General features: G+C 34.3%; 2 protein-coding genes across 2 annotated transcripts in view; both read right to left on the bottom strand.

Annotated features, from left to right (window-relative positions):
- Positions 1-983: 983 nt before the first annotated feature.
- LOC129270157 (L-methionine gamma-lyase-like) lies at positions 984-8,894 on the bottom strand. Its single transcript, XM_064095296.1, has 9 exons — positions 8,773-8,894; positions 8,113-8,396; positions 7,310-7,468; positions 6,470-6,604; positions 5,811-5,983; positions 4,372-4,483; positions 3,927-4,040; positions 3,374-3,511; positions 984-2,618 (listed from the first exon to the last, which is right to left on the bottom strand). The coding sequence occupies exons 2-9, from the start codon at positions 8,365-8,367 to the stop codon at positions 2,334-2,336; spliced, it is 1,371 nt and encodes a 456-aa protein (XP_063951366.1). The 5' UTR covers positions 8,368-8,396; positions 8,773-8,894; the 3' UTR covers positions 984-2,333.
- Positions 8,895-16,179: 7,285 nt separating this feature from the next.
- Positions 16,180-20,365, bottom strand: part of LOC129253864 (mucin-3B-like) — a 75,929-nt gene continuing 71,743 nt past the window's right edge. The window contains exons 69-72 of the mRNA XM_064095295.1: positions 20,308-20,352; positions 19,593-19,694; positions 18,294-18,428; positions 16,180-17,178 (exon numbers count right to left, since the gene is read on the bottom strand). Of these exons, the coding sequence (XP_063951365.1) occupies positions 16,961-17,178; positions 18,294-18,428; positions 19,593-19,694; positions 20,308-20,352 (500 nt within the window). The 3' untranslated portion in view covers positions 16,180-16,960. The remainder of the gene's footprint in view (positions 17,179-18,293; positions 18,429-19,592; positions 19,695-20,307; positions 20,353-20,365) is intronic.

Here is a 20,365-nt window from a genome sequence, read left to right as displayed (position 1 = left end):
ATGTAAAAAATTAAAGAATTTAAAGAATGTTATTTAACATCTTTTTGCCAGTCCCTCTCTCTCCCTCCGCATCTCGCTTACAATAATGACGATACCAAAGTACTATCGGAATGCGCTATTTTTTTTAAATATCCAATTAACATCATAACTATTGAAGGAAGATTTACCTTTTTTGTCTTCCTTTTTTTCAGACAGTTACTCCTCCTATCCGCTATACAAAGCGAAGAGATTGACATAACCAGATACGTGTAGCTTTAGATATTGGCATCAGACCTACAACATTTAACTAGCATTCCTGTCATTATTAGAGGCAGTCCCCCAGAGCGTATAGAGAGGGAGAGAGAGAGATAGAAAGAGATCATAAAATAAAAAATGCATATTGTAAATACATACAATGTATACGCATATCCACTTATTTATATTGGATAAAAAAGTATCTCTTCAAATCCATAGTTATTTTGCAAAGGAAATCCATACTTATTTTAAAAAGTAACTCCACAGCACTTTAATTCACTGCTGTTTAAAAAAAAAAACTGCAACTTAAAATGCCATTTCCTTTTTCCTACCTTTCTCTTGGTTTGAACTTAAAAGTTTTGTTATTACTTATTCCCACAAATATAAAAGAGAAATGGTGAAAAAAAAAAAAAAAATAGAAGAGGCTTTCTTTAGTAGGCCTATATTTTTGAATATTTACTTGGTACATATAAGAAGGCCTAAGAATAACCTGCACAAGCAATCAGAGCCACTTTAGGCTCTAATAAATATTTATTTAAAGAAAGAAAAAAATATATATGTATACAGGTCTATGTTACTTTTACACAAAATAAAGGGTGATTATTCCATGAACGTCTTCTAGTTTCTTCATTCTAGTTTCTTCTCGTTGCATAATATCTTTGATAATAAAAAATATCAGCTCTCTAGCTTTTCACTTTTGAACATTGCATCTCCTTTCCTTCCTTGCGTCAAATTTTTTTTAGTTTTTTAAGTATTAAACTCATTCTCCATCACGCAGTGTTCTCAGTTGATAAGAGTACGCAATATCTTTTCTCACACCACGCTTTAGTTATTGCTGTTATATTTTCCTGTCTTCTTTGTCCTGCATTTCTCTTCCTTTTTGGTTTGAATATGAATATTCTTCAATCATCCTCATTGCATCTTTCAGAAATAATATACAATTTTGCTTTTAGTTGACTCGCATTTTGTTGTGAAATATTCATCAAACCAAATTCTTATCACAGTTAAACAGTTTAAATGGTGTTTAGAAGGGTCTCACTTTGTGAAAACCTCTTTAACTCCGTAGTCTAGAAAATTAAATGCTTAGTGTAAGCGAATGTAAACATAACTGATACTTATCCAAGCTTTTCTCGTTGTATTCTCATAGCGCCAGTTGCTTATTCAGGGAGATTGGGCTCTGCACCAGTAGCTACCTGAAGACGTATTCCTGGGTTACCGGGATGTGTCTCTGTAGGAAGTTGCCGAATGAACACTTGTTGTCTCTCCCGTGGCACGTAAACTCGATCGATATACAATTTCCAAGGTTCGCTTCGGGAGAAATAAGCCATCTTACCTGAAGACCGGGCTGCCTTTAAGGCTGGCAATTGAGCTCTTCGACGTTCTCTTATTCGCAGTGGGAGATCCTCTGTAATAAACATGCGTGAACCTTTCAAATTCTTCGCCCTTAGAAACACAGCAGCGCGATCTTTATATCTTAAAAATCTTGCAATGATGGGGCGCGGTCTTCTGGCAGAGTTGATCCGATGGGCTCTTTGAAATTCAATCCTATCTGCAATCGCTCTATCAAATCTAAGATGCTCCACAAAAAAGTCCCGTAAAAGGTTCTCCACATCTTCCTGTTGATTACCTTCTACTATTCCGTGAAAAAGTAAATTTTCTCGATTAATGTATGACTTGAGACTGTCAATTTCCTGGTTGACTATTTCCTTATCCTCCTCTATTTTCTGCTGAAGTTCTGAAATATTTTGTCCATTAAAAGTGACCGAATTCACAACATCGTTAAGTTTTTCTTCAAATTTCTTTATTTTGGCTCCAAAGTTAAGTTCCAAAACTTGAATTCTTTCTAGTACCTTTCCTATCTCCTCTGCTAACATATTCTTAATGGCAGGCAAGAGAGCAGGTCCTTCGGGACTAGAGCCGGTAGATGGTCGAGGGCGTTTCCCGCCTTGTTTCCCTCGATGACCGCTCGACATTTTCGTAGTTACCGATATTTTTTCAACTTCAAATATCCACGTTACATAATGGGAGAGAGGAGGCGAACCCGCGATACGTGTTACTCTCCGACCATAGACCTATAGGTCTATGCTCCGACGAACATGCTAATATATATTGATAACTCTGAAATAAACGGTATAGCGCCATCTTGTGTTGAATGCAAGAAAATTGAAAGTAAAGTAAATAAAGTACGTATATTTCGTTAACGGAGATCGCGAAAAAAAAAATATTTTTTTTCCTAACCTGAGTCGAATCATTCCATCTGAGATACCACCTGCTTCCCTTTCCTCCTTTGACATGACCTCAGGACCGTGTGTCATCGATGCAGGATGCTCCATTAAGCTTTCTGTTCCTCCCAATGATGTAGCCATTAAAATCAGTTTGATGTTCTATATCATGATCCGTGAAGAATTTAAGATGGATTAGATTTTCATATTAATGTTATTTTACTCATCAATGATACATTTGAATTTCTTCCATATTGCATATTAAGGGTTACATATTTTTGAATCAATTTAAAGATTTAAAAAAAAAATCGAAAATCCATATTTTAATCTTCGAAAGAGATATCAGAAACAGAAATCCTCCGAAAATTTGTTTTGGCCAATTATTAATCGTCGGCCCGGCAGCCGCTATGCAGCGTCAGATTTTTTTTTTTTTTTTTTTGGGGGGGTCAATAAGTTAAATATTCCTGACTATGAAATCAAAGACAAATGTAAAAGTAGGCCTTTATTAGAAATTATTCCATTCCAAGTGAAATATTTTTATTGCTTTTGCACTCTTTAAACGAAATAAAATTGTATTCAAAACTGTATTTGCTTTCGAATTATTATGTCATAAAAGGTATTAAGTTTCATTTGATCATGATTAGATTTAATATGGAAATTGACTCACATCATTCGATATAAACGAAAACAATGTCCAATATGCATTTAGCATTTTGCAAAAGAATTGACAATTTAGCACGTCATTTTGCGATACAAAGGCTTTTAAATTGCCTTCTCGAATTGGAACACTGAGTCCATGTAGCTAAATCGAATAATCTTAAATTCATTTAACATCAACGTTTCATTCATATAAATCAACTGCAAAATAAAATAAAAAGTCTTGGAATAAATAATATTTATTTTATTTGATTATATACCTCCATGACGATTTTCCCCGCTGCTAATCCCCCTTTCATCTCAAAGTTGACCATACCACCATATCCTTTCTTCATTTGTGATTTTGCTACGTCGTGCTGGGGATATGATTCAAGACCGGGATATCTAACACGAGAAACCTGAAAAGAGACAATACATTTGACTTTGTTTGTTCTTATTAAACAGTGCTAAACAAGAGCTGATTTATTGCACGATTTTTTTTTATTTCAGAGTTTTTATTTGCTCATCTGGGGTACGTTTTTACATTTCACTTTACTGAATGTTTTTGTTTGTAAATTTGAACAAATGTTTTAAAATTGAAACATCAATATTCAATTATGATATTTACTGCTCAATACTGAATATTAGCATCCATATTTGGAAGAATTTTTCCTTTTATTCAAAACACTACTTGATCAATTAATTCTGTTAGTACACCTGATTGCGTATATTTCATGTATTTAGGGTAATTCATTTCGTTTTATTGTGCCAAATTGCCGTACATAAATTGCTTGATCTTCATAACCTATAATTATGTAATAATGATTCACCAACCTTGGGATGTGTTTCTAGATATCGTGCTATCTTGAAAGCGTTGCTACAATGTTTCTCCATTCTAAGTGGTAGGGTTCGGATTCCTCGAAGCAAGATGGACGCTGTGAAAGGACCCTAAAACATGAACAAGTATAAATTTATACTGAAAATATGTAAATGGAATATTGAAAATCACAAAAGAATGTTGGATTTTTTTTGGAACAAAATTGGCTGTTATAGCGAAAGGACAAATTACTCTGTGACAGACACGTGTATATAAATTTATTCAACTGGGTAAAAAAAACTTGAGTTAAGCAATGAAGTTCAGAATTGATTGATGAAATGATATATTATCAGTCAATTCTTAATAAAAAAAAAAAGAATCAAGATTATCATGGATAAACCATGGAGATACTACAGCATTCCATGGATAAATGCTTCGAATCAAGATGATATATCGACTCACCATTGTATTACCAATTTGCTTCTGGTATTCTGATAAAAACAAAAATAATTCGGGATCCTTTGTGCACATTGATCCTCCTAACAAGTCTCCATGTCCTCCTAAATATTTCGAACTGCAAACATATCAACGAAAAAAAGATAACTGTAAAATCTCATGCCCAGGGGCGGATCCAGGATTTTCAAAAGGGAAGAGGGTATATTTGCACAGCAAAAAAAAGGTCCTCACTCACTATTATAACATATCCCCAAAATATATGTTTTTGTGTCTGTCAAGGCGGGGGCAAGGGGCCCGAGGTGCCCCTGAATGGATCCGCCAGTGCTCATACCCCCTCATACCCCCTTTTGGTAATGGACATATTTTTTTTAACTCCTTCTCTATAAAGGAGACAAATTAAAGCGTCAAACAGCAGGTTTTGTAAAAAAAAAAGTACAATATGAAATTACGATCATTACCCCTCTCTGAAGGTCATGTCCTCCACTAACATGGATTTGGACAAAGAGGCAAATCAAACAAGCTTACTGCTCGAAAATCGGATGTAACATTAGAAAGTTAAAGATATTCAGTTTCGCTTATAAAACACTTATACGCAAAACACAGAGAATGCAAATGAAAGATGATGTCCCTAGCTTAACATTTCTTTTGCTCATTTTTCTTAAAATATAAATATTTCAATTGTGGTAGATTTACAATAAGGAATTATCTTTAGGAACATTAATAGGATGCAACATTGCTAGTGTCATATAATAAAAATTAAGATACGACATATTTCATTTTAAAAAGTAATAGTAAGTGGTTGATGTCATTGGTTCCTTCCTTTGCATACTGACCAGAATGTGTATAAACATGTAAATGTTTTGTTAAATTAATCGAATCTTCAAAACGTCATAACTTTCCTTTTGCTTTTTTATTCAAGTAAAACTTCATAACTTTTTTGTTTTACATCCTATTTTTGATGAAATTTTCAGCATTATGCTAGTTTGATCGTTCTCTTTTATTAAAATCAACATTCTTGCCGAGGTGAACTTTTCTTTTTATAAGAAAGATTGAGAAAGTGGCAAAGAAAGGTGGAGAGAAAGAGAGAGAGAGAGAGAGAGAGGGGGGGGGGTGCCATTTAAGAGTGTTATGGAGCACTCTAAAAACGAAGTGCAACAGAGAGCTAATTTAGCTCTTAAAGAGCGTGTATAGTGACTGTTATTTCGGAGTGCTGATTTTTCTAGTTCGAATTTGAACTAGACAAATCAGCACTCCGAAGTGCAGTCACTATACACGCTCTTTAAGAGCTAAATTAGCTCTTCGTTTTTATATTGAGAATGCATTTTGTAGAGAGAGAGAAAAAAAAGTAGTCTATCGAGAAGAAAGATGATACTATCATAAATTTGATGATTTTATCATTTCAAGTGAACTATAAAAAAGGAGAATCATTTGCTACTCGTTTTTACCAGCTTTGAAATGAGATATCAACACCAAGACCAAGTGTGTCTTGTAGATATGGTGTGGCGAATGTTGAGTCACACATGCTGATAGCCCCCGGAACAGACTTGGCAACATCTGCAAACGCTTTTAAATCGGTCAGGTTTAAAGTAGGATTGGTAGGGGTCTCAGCGTAGAAGAGCTAGAGTCGATAAAAGCAAAGAAAATATAGGACGATTCATATATCTTCCTGAATATTTCCCCCTGGTGTTTCAGAAAGATATGATAGATACAAATTATTGTCCTTATTTCGTGCAATTAAAAAAATGCATCAAATTAAAACATTTTTTTTTAAATTTCAGGAATGGGTAATTTAATAGCTTCAGTCTCATTATAATTTCAAGGCTTTTGTTTGTGCAATTTGTAATAGAAATTTGAATCTGTCAAATACTTCAAATCAAAATTTTAACTGAATGTATATTTTAAATATTATTATATTGCTCATTTGCATTGTGATATACAACATTCTGGATCTGAGTCGTTTAATAAAGACCTACAGGCCTTGAATAAAACGTAGATTGAATTAACAACTACGCTTGCAAGATTGACACAAATAAGTTATGACATACTGAGATATTGTTATGTGTAATTTCACAGTAGTCTGCAAAATAGTCTGAGAAATAATAACCTTTGTGTTCGACCTTATTGCATTTTTGTAAGCGTCAATATCCCCAGCCGGTACAAAGGTTGTTTCAACACCAAAATCCTTCAGCATGGAATTAAAGAATTTATAGGTTCCTCCAAACACTGGATCGGGGGCTATCTGAAACACAAAATAATATGTATTGTTGTTATTTTTAACTGATCGGTTTGTATCTTCCTCTTGCTCATCTCTCTTTCTCATCACCGCCAAACACCCATATCATATTTCATCAGAAAAGTCAATATGTTATCATGATAAGCAGGGCCAGCTGGGAGATCAGTTTTCGGAACTGAAGTAGAAGAAAATATGACGTAATTGCTATTATTATTATTATTACTATGAATAATTGATAGGGAAAAAGAAACACGTAGGTCTTCATACGTTACATATGTAAAACATTTTACACTTTGGGTAATCTGTCAAATTAAATAAGTAAAAATATGATATAGATCATTTAGTGTTGATAGGTACTTCAAAGTCTAGAGTTTATCAGATAAATCATTCATGCAGTCATGCTGAGCAAACACTAATATATACATATACTTTTCTCCAGAGTGTCACAAATTGCTCATTGCGCCAAAATGAATTATATGAACTGGGCACAATGCAATCAACTGAATGAATTGAGTAATCCTAAAATGATTTGCTCTTTGCATTCATCTGTGGCTTTCTTTTAATTATGTGTCAATCCTTTAACTGCAATGATATATAATCCCATATTGGCCAGCATGACAGACCAAACGTTGACCAAATGAAATTAAAATGATTTTTTGGGCAGTCCCTGTCCCCTTTAAAGCGCCCCTAGATAGAAATTATGATTCATACCACGTGATCTCCCGTCTTGATAAGAGCAAGTACTGTGGTGGTGATAGCAGACATACCAGTTGAGAAAACAAGAGCTCCTATTCCTCCTTCAAGTTTGTTGATTGCATGGGCAGCATTGTCACAGGAATGGTTGCCATAGCGACCGTAAATATACCCTTTCTGCATTATCATAATTGTAAATCCATTGTGAGAAATATTTCTTAGTAAAACATGAATATTTGATAAATGCGAAGTTAAAAGAGCATGTAATCTCCTTGAACTATATAATAACAAATATAGATTAAAAGAGTGTGATAAAATTATTCAGAATATATCTCTATCGTCTCATATTTAGATTTTACTCACACACATCGGACGATGAATCAATAGTCAAATCCAAAGCACCATATATTTTACTCTAAATTTCAGATGGAAATGTATCCATAAACTGAAAACATATTCGGAGCGAACGTGCATGTTATTCAAATTCAGTATAAAATTTATAAAAAGAACAGTGAGAGGGGGATGGGAGCTAAAGTGAAAAGGGGAAAAAATAGAGTGAGATTAAAGAGGAAAATAGGATACATAAATAATAATAATAATAATAATAATAATGATAATAACAATGATAATAATAATATCAACATTAATAATAACCATGATAAAAATGAAATAATAATAATAACAATAATAATAATAATAATAATAAGAAGAAGAAGAATATTAATAATGAAAATAATAATAATAATAATGATAATAGGAAGAAGAAGGAGGAGGAGGACGATGACGACGATAAGGAAGAGGAGGAAACACGACAATCTAACCTTACTAAATTGTTGATAATCTTCCACCTTTCCATGAAGTTCATAAGAACTTGACCAGCTAAGAGATGGAACGATGGGAGTAGTAGTCGTTGGTAGTCTGAGCTTCGTCTTAGCTGTTACCGCTAGAGTGTCTTTACTGACACCATCATCATAGTCCTTATCATCCTCTAGTCTTCTGATGCGGTTCTCTGCATCATCCAGTTTGACCTTGAAGTGGGAATCAACCCGTGGTCGTGTGATCTTCCCCTCTGACATTGTCAAGCGTAAAATGACGGGGAAGACCTCTAAAATTGTTGGGTAAGTAAATGAAATAAATAAAAAAAATACGTAAGAAAGGAAAACTGGAACGAAAGTGAGAGAAAGGAAGAAAAAAATAAAGGAAGAAAGGAAATCAAAGAAAGAACAAAAGAAAGAAAGAAAAAGAAATATGAATTAAAATAAAGTAAAGTGAATGAATAAAACACATTTCTTTGATGATAAGTATAGGCCTACATTAATGAATCAAATAGTAAAAGAGCCAATTGCAGTAACGTAACAAAAATCGAACCTCTCTCTCCTCGTATATAGTCAATTATCGAATCTACATGTGTAGTAACGTAAAATCATTCTCTTCGAAAATTAAGGGATTTTTTTAAAGGTAAAGTATTTTTTTATATTTACCCAAGCTGAGAATGTAAATCGTATTGTCCTCTCTTATGTGGCTCACTATGCCTGAATTGGTTGCATAAACATGATTACATACGAAAAGGAGCCGGGCAGCATTATAATGTGATTCTCAGCACAAGGGAAGGAAGCGCACAAAAGGATTACATCTATTAATCATTAACTGATATCAGGGCTGCGGAACCGGGAGGGGGGGGGGGGATTGGTTGGGCTTCAGCCCCCCACTTTGTTTTTTCCAAAACCATGTGCAAAAACTTAAAAATTACCATCTGATTGTGATTTTTTGCTTGGTCGACCCCCCACTTTTTGCTCAGCCCCCCCACATTTTCAATACTGTTCCGCGGCCCCTGAATATATAGTAGTTCAAGGCAATGTGACTTTCAATAAATATTTTAAATGGATATAGACCTATTGTATTAGTGAAAGAAATTTAAATGGCACCAAATGTCTAGAGAATCAAGAAAATTTGAAAGTTGATCATGAAGTTTGAAGTTTATTCATTTTTCAATCGAACACTTTCGGAGTATGAAAAAAGTACTACAAGATAAAATGATATAAAATCAAGACACAAAGATATGTCATCTGACATTAGAGTAATCAAATGACGAGTGTTATAGCAATTATACAGGCGCACTTGGATAAAGACTAGGTATACAAGTATGGATGTAAACACTTATTATGCAAAATACCGTAGGAACCTACCAGGGGTAGTAAAATAACACTATGAAAACGGACCCTTTGGAAAAGTAAACACCGACTTACAACGGTAACTCCGCAGCTTTTCGGGGGTAAAACAGTGCCACCAAACGTTAAAAGTAGTCAATGAAGACATCAAGTCCAAATTAAGTACATTCAATTTTACTATTTATTATAATAATTATATCTCCCCTCTAACATTTTATCATCATACACTCTCAAAAAGAATTGGTCAAAATAACCAGCTGCATGTTGGGGAACATGTGTAGGCCTACGACCAACAACCAAATTAATGCTTGTGCATTTCCATAATTTCATATAATTTTACATAGTTTTCGCAGATCCTCTACCCTATCATAGTAGCTATCGCACAGTTAACTAAAGTTTGTATGCCTGGCTGATGTCTGGCGGGGGGGGGGGGGGGGGGGGGGGGCTCATACGTATAGCAGTGCGGGTATGAACGGCCCTGCAAACCCCCTTTTCAAGCCTTGCCAGCAGTTCCAAAGGATATTGTTTTCACCCTTTTCAAGTCTTGCCAGCAGTTGCAAAGGATATTGTTTTCGCCCTTTCTCGTTCACCAACCCTTTCAGCCTCCGTCCTAAATACATTAAGGCCCTAATTTCAGATGTCAGTTATCAAAGACCCCCATCTCACGTTAAATTCCAGTTCCCAAGCATCCCATACCCCTCGTTTCAGCCCTTAAAGGTATAGTTTAATATTTTGTAGCCGCACTACCCCTAACCATTATTGTTAGGCCTATTTCTTGACCATTGTCTTTGATTGAGGTATCAAATTAAAGAGCATATATTTTGAGACATGTGATTTTCTTTTTGGAAAAGAGGGAGAAAGAAAGAGAAGCGTAGTGGGGGGAGAAGAAGAACTTATTGTATATTATTTTATATTATGTTATTATATTATATATATTATATTACACAAATTTTTTTTTTTCCATAACTTTATTAAACATAATTTGCTTGTCTGTTTAATGAAATAAATAATCCCGTTTAAGAGGATTAATGATACAAAAACACCCAGTTTCCAAGTCAATATAGACCAAATATATTTCCTTGTACTTGAGTTTTTTTATTATCTTATGTAGTGACATATGCCTCTTTTTAATGACTATTTAAAGTGATTGCCCCCCCTTTAAGGTATGAATATAAAGCATTTCCAGTCCGTGCTTACGTTAGCATTGGTGGATTGGTGAAATATGTCTGCTCTTCATTAATTCCTAAAAAACAGTTCTTAGAATGTCCCCTTTTCTGGTCTGAATATCATAAAATTTCAGCTCGCATAATTTGGTTAGTATAGTCTTAATGAATTCCAACAAACAAGCCTTAGAATGCCCCTCTTATAAATATTTCAGCTCGCGCTTCGCGCTCACAATATTTGATTAGTGCTCGAATTAGATGACCATGGTAAGATATATATGCTCCCCATGAATTCTATACCTGTTTGGGGGCAATGTATAAAAAAAATTAATTAGTCCACCTATACCTCCTCTTTTCTGCCTCACTCCCCCTTTCCTCTCTCAGTCCTTATAGTCCAGGATTGGCCCCATAGAAACTTGACCAAACCTTGTTTTTTTTATATATACAATATTTTTTTATGGTTTCTTGTCAATTCGAGGGTGCTGATTACGAATCTGGATGATGCCACTCGTGTAACCTTGAGCATTTTCCGCAAATTGGCAAAATCCAATATGGCCGCCAAAATATGCAAATTACCCATGAAAATCCTAAAATTGTCCGCACATTGGCTATGAAATGCATGACATCGTGTGGCAGGAGTGAAATACTCTCTGAACAAATATTTTTTGACAAAATATCTATTTTCCTGATAATCAAAATGGCCAACATAGGCCCTTGTATACTCTATTATGTACAATATAAATAGGGAAAACTAATTTTTTACAAAAATGAGCACTAAACCGCAAAAAATCGCGATGTATGAACGAAGTGATATATGCAAATCATCATTACTAACGAGATATATAATTTATTATGTCATATATGGGAACATTGCTGTATTTTGATATCTAAAATAGCCGCCACTGGCCCAAAGAGTATGTACAATGGCAATGGTCGGGGCTAAAAAAAAATGACAAGAGTGAGCTCTAAAATACATATTATTAAGATAAACGAGTGGAATACTGACTAAAAACATCATTGTTAATATGCCATTTATGTGATAAATGCTGTATTGTGAAATTCAAAATGGCTGCCATAGGTCCTATATTTATCATGTACAATGCGAATTGAGAAACTGATTTTCACACGAGTAAGAAACATAAAATGCATGTAATTGTGATCTACGAGTAAAATATTGTCTGACAACATGTTTTATAGCAAGACATTATTTCTTTTGTCATGCATGAGATAAATGCTTTATTATGAAATTCAAAATGGTCCCTATAGGTCCTAACAGTATTATCTACAATGTGAATGGGGACATATAATTTTGAAAGAATTTGGATTTGCTTGACTATGACATCCATATAATCCTGTTGTATGAGTAAAATGTTATTTGAAAACATATATATATTTTTTTAATTATAGCATTTCTTCTGCCATATAGGTGATAAATACTGAATTTTGACATTCAAAATACAAGCCCTAACTAAATTATGTAACATGCGAATAGGGAAAATAATTTTCACAAGAGTGAGAATCATAAAATGCATATAACTGTGATGTACGAGTAAAAATATTGTCTTAAACATGATTTCTAACTAAATGCATCACATATTGGTCATGGAGGTAATAAATGCTGTACTTTGAAATCCAAAATGGCTGCCATAGGTCCTAAAAGTATTGTGTACATTGTAACATGGGACATATAATTTTGACAGAATTTGGCTTTGCTTGACTGTAAATATTGCATATAATTGTGAATTGTGATGTAAGGGTGAAATATTGTATAAAACCATGGTTTCTAACGAGATATATCATAATGTTGTGTAATTAAGGAGATAAATGCTGCATTTTTAAATTGAAAATGGTCACCATAGGCCCTTATCGTATACTATACAATTTGAGTGGAGACAAATAATGTTAAAAAAGGGCATATGGCAACCATTTTTGAATGTTGAAATACAGTATTTATCACCTAAATTACACAAGATATGATATATTTTGTTATAAAAAATGTTTTCAGACAATATTTCACTCATACATCATCATTTGGCCAAGCAAAGCCAAATTCTGTTGAAATAATTTTTTCCCATTCACATTGTGCATAATACTGTAAGGGCCTGTAGCGGCCATTTTGATTTTCCAATAACAGTATTTATCACCTAACTGGCAGAATAAATGATATATCTTAATACAAATTATGCTTTCAGACAATATTTTACTCATAGATCACTATTACGTGCATTTATGGTGCTCACTCCTGTGAAAATTGGTTTCCCACTTTGCATTGTACATAATACTTTTAATGTCTATGGCAGCCATTTTGAAAGTCAAAATACAGTATTTAACACAAACTTGAAACCTGCATGATATATTTCGTTGGAAAATACGTTTTTAGACAGTATCCCATTAATTTATCACATATATATGCATCTTAGTGCTCACTCTTGTGATTTCTTAGCTCCTCTTTCTCATTGTGCATAATACTTTTAGGGCCTTTGGCAGCCATTTTGAATATCAAAATACAACATTCATCACATACATGGCATATTAGTAATATATTTCGTTAACAATTATGTTTTTAGTCAGTATTCCACTCGTTCAATCTTAATAATATGCATTTTAGTGATCACTCTTGTGAAGTTGGCCCCGACCATTGCCATTGTACATACTCTTTGGGCCAGTAGCGGCTATTTTAGATATCCAAATACAGCAATGTTCCCATATATGACATAATAAATGATATATCTCGTTAGTAATGATGATTTGCATATATTACTTCGTTCATATATCGCAATTTTTTGCAGTTTAGTGCTCATTTTTGTGAAAATTAGTTTTCCCTATTCATATTGTACATAATAGAGTATACAAGGGCCTATGGCGGCCATTTTGAATAATCAGGAAAATAAATATTTTGTCAAAAATTATTTGTTCAGAGAGTATTTCACTCCTGCCACACGATTTCATGCATTTCATAGCCAATGTGCGGACAATTTTAGGATTTTCATGGGTAATTTGCATATTTTGGCGGCCATATTGGATTTTGCCAATTTTCGGAAAATGCTCAAGGTTACACGAGTGGCATCATCCAGATTCGTAATCAGCACCCTCGAATTGACAAGAAACCATCAAAAAATATTGTATATATAAAAAAACAAGGTTATGCCTCTTCTATCCTGGACTATTAGCTATAATGTTAGTAGCTCCTCCTCTTTACACCCCTTCTATCCTCGGCTGGAATTTTATCCATTCTTCGAAATATAAGTAAATAAGTACCATGGTAAACAAGTTTGAAATTTGTGTAATGAATGTGCAATATTGTATTATCTATCATTATATTTTTTTTATCCATTTTAACTCAATTTTTTAGCTGCACATATGTAATTTTAATTTGTATATTCATTGTTTATCTTAGTAATTTTGATTATTGTTATATATTGGCATTGTGTAAACATGTACAATTTAGTCTGTGACTACCAATCATGTTTTTTGCAATAAACCTGAATTGAATTGAATATCAGGAACGGATTTTTGATCTCAAAAGACCTATATGTTTCAAGCACCACTAAAGACTATAAATTCATTGCCTATTGATTTTTAGAAATGGCTCGATTTCTTTGTTCGGCCAATTATCCTTTTTTTAAATTTGTCTTTGTTATAATAGTGCAATCAAAATTATTCTTATTCAATTAACTTCTCGTATGCATGTATTTTATCATTAACACCAATGTGGACCCTCTTCCATTTTATTATTTTTAACACGAGGAAGAAAGTTGCGAAAGTTTTGTCACAATTACCCCTATAACAGGGGGGGGGGGGGGCAGGTGATAACTTTAAAATCCTTATGAAAATATCAGAAAATTTTGTATCATATTATATGGTTATTTGTATTCTTGTGTTGAATTTGGCAAATTGCAATAATATATTTTCAAAAGCTATGATCATGTTGTTTTTATTTCATGGAATATCTCAAAAATATCTAAAGTGGACGTTTATCATATTTTTCATCCTCCGTTATTTTAAACTGCTGTAGACTTCATTATGTGATATAATAGAGTCCTCTGACTCCTTTTTTTTAATCAGTGCCTGTGATATTTTTTTTGTTCTCAGTAGCATCAGTAGACAGTTGTAGCATGAGCGTGTTGGGGATAGGGATAAAAAGAAATTTGTCTTTGGATTTAGACATTTCTACTTAACTTTTACAAAAATATATTTTTTAAAAGCAAGATCTGTTATGAGTGCAATTGTGTTTTGGTAAAATGTTTTTTTTTAATATTACATTCATGTTCATGCTGGCCCTAATTGTTATTTTTCCTTTAAAAAGAGGTATCCTTATTCTTAAAAATATCCACCACTATGATTCTTTTTCCTTATTCTTTATCATTCACGTTGTCTATCTTACTATATTTCCACTCAGGATCCCCTTTCAAATCCAAAGCATTATATCAAATTTATATTCAGATGGCAGTATCTATCATCAATATGCATTCTGAATACGGAACAATTTCCATGGTCCCCATAACCTTATATCAGACATCTTTATCACACTTCTCATATTAGTGGTGCATAGTTGCACTATTTAAAATAATCAACTAGATTTCTACACATTTGTCCTTTCCTAAAAAAAGGACCAACAGACACTATATCTTTGTCATCTTCATAAGCACATTTAGACACTGACAAGCAGTGTTGGGCTCAATTACATGGTAATTGATCAATCAGGTAATCAATTACATTATTTTATTAGTAATTGTAATTAATTTTCAAACGGAAAGTAATTGTAATTGAAAAAAATGTAATTGACTTTACTCATTGTCAATTACTTTACAATAAACTTATTTAATTCATGATTTAATTTCATGACCTTTTCCAAGTCAACTGCTCAGTTCAGCATCAAAGAGAATAACAGGCAGAATCCGTGCTCTTTAACCTAAACCCTTCATCTTGTCAAGTTTCTCTGCAACTCAGAATTATGTTCAAATAGGTGGTACTTTGCACAGAATAATTTTTCTTTTTCTTGAAAGCAATTGAAATAGTAATTGACAAAAAATAATTGGTAATTGTAATTGAAAAAAATAAAATAAATTCAATTGAAAAGTAATTGTAATTGAAGAAAGTATTTAAGCCCAACCCTGCTGACAAGGGAAATGTATTTGTCCTCCCCCCCCCCCTCTCTCTCTCTTTTCCCACTGTTTCTCTTTCCTCCCAGTCTGCTGTGCAAACCCTTCACTCGCGTTAAGGGTCTGAATATGCAGCCTATATAATGCCTTGTGTACTGAAGGCCCTCTCGCTCACAGCAAATTTATATATGTGCTAGTCTCTGCATCATGGAGATCCACTTGTTGATCAAAGTTTTAATCAGGGTCTGTACATGCAGACTCCATTCCACCCCCCTCTCTCTCTCCCTCTTCTCTCTCTATGAATCTGTATCAACTGTTATTTCCCATATCTTCTCTTTGTTCCTTTAAAAAACAAATTGATGTCATGGCAATTGCATGGAAGGGTCTTTGGATAGTCTTGGAAATGTGCCTTACAAGCAACACAAAAAATGATAAATTAACAACTTTATTACAGTCATTGAAATTCAATTTATTGTCAAGATGTATAATTGTGCAGTACAAAAAAAATACATACAGATCATGTGATAAACATCTTTGCAATGTGATAAGAAAACTTTTAAAGTAAAGTTAAGAATTTGATTCTTGGAATCATGATCAATTATCTATTTTAAAAGATATCACTCTTTCAATAAGCTGCTCAGATACACATGTATATTAAAAAAACAAGAATAGAATAAAACATAATGGGATTAGTAGAGAAAGCAATCAGAAACTAACAGAAAGCTGCATTTTATAACCATAACCCTAACAAATTAATTATATACCTATATATGCTATGCAGTAAACCAATATTTCTACCTACTGTTTTTCCTTTTCCCCTGATATTACAAGACACACATTGCACAAGCAAAATTGTACATGTCTTTGAAAAAGTTAGAAACATTTCAGTTACATGACAAGTCTCTCCAGAAATATATCTGTCCCACACAGCATAATTAATATGTCATAGTCATCATACTGGTTATTCTACAAGAGACCAATGAAAAATGCCTGCATTTCTAACTTAATTTTGACAGAAAATATAAAAGAATACATATTTATATATATATATTTATAAATATCTAACAAAATGGGAAGACGGTTAGGTAAAGTATGTTTATCATTGCGTATATCAACCCTAGATCAAGCGAGCCCGCAAGATGTTGTCGAGAACAAGTTTCCGTCGGGTTGGATGTAATTGCAAGTCAATAATACTCAAGAATGTCATCCCACCCCGAGATTGTCATTCCTTAATGATTACTGGACGAGGGTGATCTCATCGAGTGCTTGCTTGCCAGTCCGTACTGTTGTTCGGAAACGAGGGGCAAGGCAGGCTAGCCCGATGAGTAGGAGGAGGATGGTGAGGACCAGAATGAAGCAACCAGCAAGGAAAGCCCAAGATATCAAGGTCTGCTTCCCGATGATCTCCTGAAGTTCGCTGGTCATCTGCTCATTAGTAAATGATTTCATCTCCACTGCAAATGAAATAGAGGATCAATTTAATTAAGTTTTTAACGACACTATCAACACGAGTGTCAAACATTTTTCCCAAAATATCTACACTATATCCCCAAAATTTCCTCTTATCGCAATATTTTTTTTCCAAATGATATTAACAAAATCGAAATGACCAATAATTTTAAGATTTTAACTCCATCAGGATAATTTCCTACATTAATGAAAGGTGAATGAGAAAAAGAAGTATGTCATAAAGAGAATATTCATGGAAAATGATATTTGCACCCTCAGTGGAACAATGAAGAGAAAAAATAACTTGATTGCTTTCATCTTCCACTTAAGGTGCATATATGTGCATTCCTGCAAACAGACCACACAGACTAGAAAATAAATGGAATACACGAGGCCAACTTGGAATTCAATCTAAAACATCTGTTTCATTTCAGATGCTTTCTGGAACATTGAGATCTATTGACAATGCCCATCAAATAAAAATGGACAGCTTAAAAGGTCATTGTCCATAATTGGTGAACTTGGAAAGCAGATTATCCTAAGATTTGGAGCTGACAAACAATTGCAGATATGTCGTTTGTCCACAATCCAGGATGACACTCTTGATTCACTGATTTTCGACAAAGGCTGCTTTGTCATGAAGGGCTATTGACAAGAGATTCTCAAAGTTCCTGAAAGCATCTGCGGAGAGGTTGTGAAAAATTCCTACTCCTAAATTGAGGACAAAAGAAATCTCTATCTGAAAACAAAATTATTTTATGCATGTACTTTGATAGGTTTCATGAGCAGTAGGGCATAATCCAGAGTACTTTTATTATGTTTTCATGATTTTCATTTGAATTATCACTTTCTCATGGGAACAAAATAAAATAACTCTATTACACGAACAGAGTCAAAACAGCATTGATTTCTTCAGTTTATTTTCAAAACTACATTCCTCGCTTGCTTAATGTGCTTCCATACTCTAAATTGGGTTAATAATTGCACTTCTAACAATAAACTGCTATAAAAAAAAAAAGGCCTTTCTCTGCCATGCCAGGATAATCATTGATGAATAGAGTACTATTGTCAGTGGAAAATCAATCCAGCATTTTGAAGCTTACACAGTTAAGATTCTTACCTTTTTCACAATATCTTCCACTGTATCCAGCTGCACAGTCACAGACAAAAGAAAGGGTGCTTCCTCTAGGAGTGTGTCGGCATGTTCCATTGCTACCACAGGGGTTGGGTTGGCATGGGTCGAGGACAACAATTTCTGTGAATGTCATTGCAAAATTTGTCATGAAAATTTCAGCTAAAAAAAAGGAGTTCCAAACTTATATTGTGTTTGTCAAATTTCTTCCTAATCTTTGAATGAAATGAAGAATTGATGAAAGGTATTATTTTGGAAGTAAAAACAAATAAGCTCAATTAGCCACACCTGTACCACACCTGTACCACACCTGTATCATCATCTTCACCCTCACTCAGATCTTCATATATATCTTTAATCTCACCTTCATCAATATTTGACAGACGATAAAAAGAGCAAGATAGCTAAAATACCTTGCACAAGGGCCATGCCGGGGATCGAACCCTGGACTTCCATGGTGGGGTCAGGCACCTAAGATCACTTGACCACGTCACCTCGCCAACATCTTCATGTATATCGTCAGTCACCCACACCTTCATGCATATCCTCATCCTAACACATATCTTCATTGTGACCATCACCAACACATATCCTCCACTCTCAAAACTCTCCTCCTCACCTTCATCATCAACTGCACCTTTACACATATCCTCCACTCTCAACAATATCTTAACTCACCAAAATCTTAACTCACCCAAACCATCCTCATCATCACCCACACCTTTACACATACCCCCCTCACCCACCAATACCCTCTTCCTCACCCACATCATCATCACCACCCTCATCATCACCCATACCTTCACACATATCCTCCACACTCACCCAAACCCTCCTCCTCACCCTAATCATCACCTTCACACATATCCACCACTCATCAAAACCCTCCTCCTCACCCACATCATCACCCACACCTTAAGACATATCCTCCACACTCACCAATACCCTCCTACTCACCCTCATCATCACCCACACCTTTACACATATCCTCCACACTCACCAAAACCCTCCTCCTCACCCACATCATCACCAACACCTTTACGCATATCCTCCACACTCATCAAAATCCTCCTCCTCCACCCAAACCTTTACCCCCTTTTTAAACACAACCACATCCTCACATTTATCTTAATCCTCACCGACATCCTCATCCTGTTCAGTATCCCTACCCTTCTCATCATCATTGCCACAATCATCACTACAACTATCAAACACGCGACAAAGTTTATTTCTTCCTCTCTTTATCTATCTTTGTATGTTCCACTAATTGTAATCAACAGAACTCACCATTCTCACAGAGAGGTCCATAAAATCCTGGTTTACAGAGACATCTGTTGTTATCATTGTGATCCCTCTTACATACACCGTCATTCAGGCAAGGGCAATCTCCTGAAATTGAATATTTGATAAAGAATTTTCAATTTCATTTCAATTTCATTGATTTCACATTGCCATAATGTCATCAGGACAGAATTGCATGCAATGTTGGAGGGTAAATGTATGAAAGTTCCAAGAAAGTCTTAATACATATACCTGCTTATATTTGTTGTAATTAATGGTTTGTATAATCTGAACAAGAAACAAGTGCACTTCCTCGGGTACTCTGTAATGTACACACACATTTTGCTCATTAAAATATTTCTATCATAAGCATCACATTAAAAAAGGGTCTGTTTGCATTAAAAAAAATATTTTATCTGCATTCATATCAAGTGATAAAGAGCAAAAACAGACAGTTGAGTAAAGTCCCTTGATAGAAATACTGTAAAAACCCTGTAGACTCTTACCAGAGAGGGAAAACTGCTACTTTTTAATACAATTATTCATCCATCATTAAAATGTACCAGGCCCCCAATTCACAAAACTTGCTTTCTATAACAAATCATGGAAATCGATGACAGCTTTCCTCTCAACCAATCACATGGCAGGATTTTAGAAGCTTGTAAAATTCGATTAATTACATGTTTGATAAAAAAGGGCCCAGAACTACATCAACACTTACCAGTCATAGAAATATCCTCTGCCTCTCTACGCCTTCTGCCAGCAACTGTAGAAACAAA

Source organism: Lytechinus pictus, chromosome 2, assembly GCF_037042905.1.
Source record: "Lytechinus pictus isolate F3 Inbred chromosome 2, Lp3.0, whole genome shotgun sequence".
Classification (NCBI taxonomy): domain Eukaryota; kingdom Metazoa; phylum Echinodermata; class Echinoidea; order Temnopleuroida; family Toxopneustidae; genus Lytechinus; species Lytechinus pictus.
This window is presented reverse-complemented; position numbering and strand designations above follow the sequence as displayed.

Bases quoted from the DNA above. Each gene is read 5' to 3' on its own strand.
- LOC129270157 (XM_064095296.1), bottom strand. From the start codon at position 8,367: ATGTCAGAGGGGAAGATCACACGACCACGGGTTGATTCCCACTTCAAG. The intron at 6,605-7,309 runs GTATGAATCATA...TTTGTGTTTCAG, and splicing joins TCAAGACGGGAGATCACGTG to ATAGCCCCCGATCCAGTGTT. The intron at 4,484-5,810 runs GTAAAAACGAGT...ATATGTTTGCAG, and splicing joins GATATCTCATTTCAAAGCTG to TTCGAAATATTTAGGAGGAC.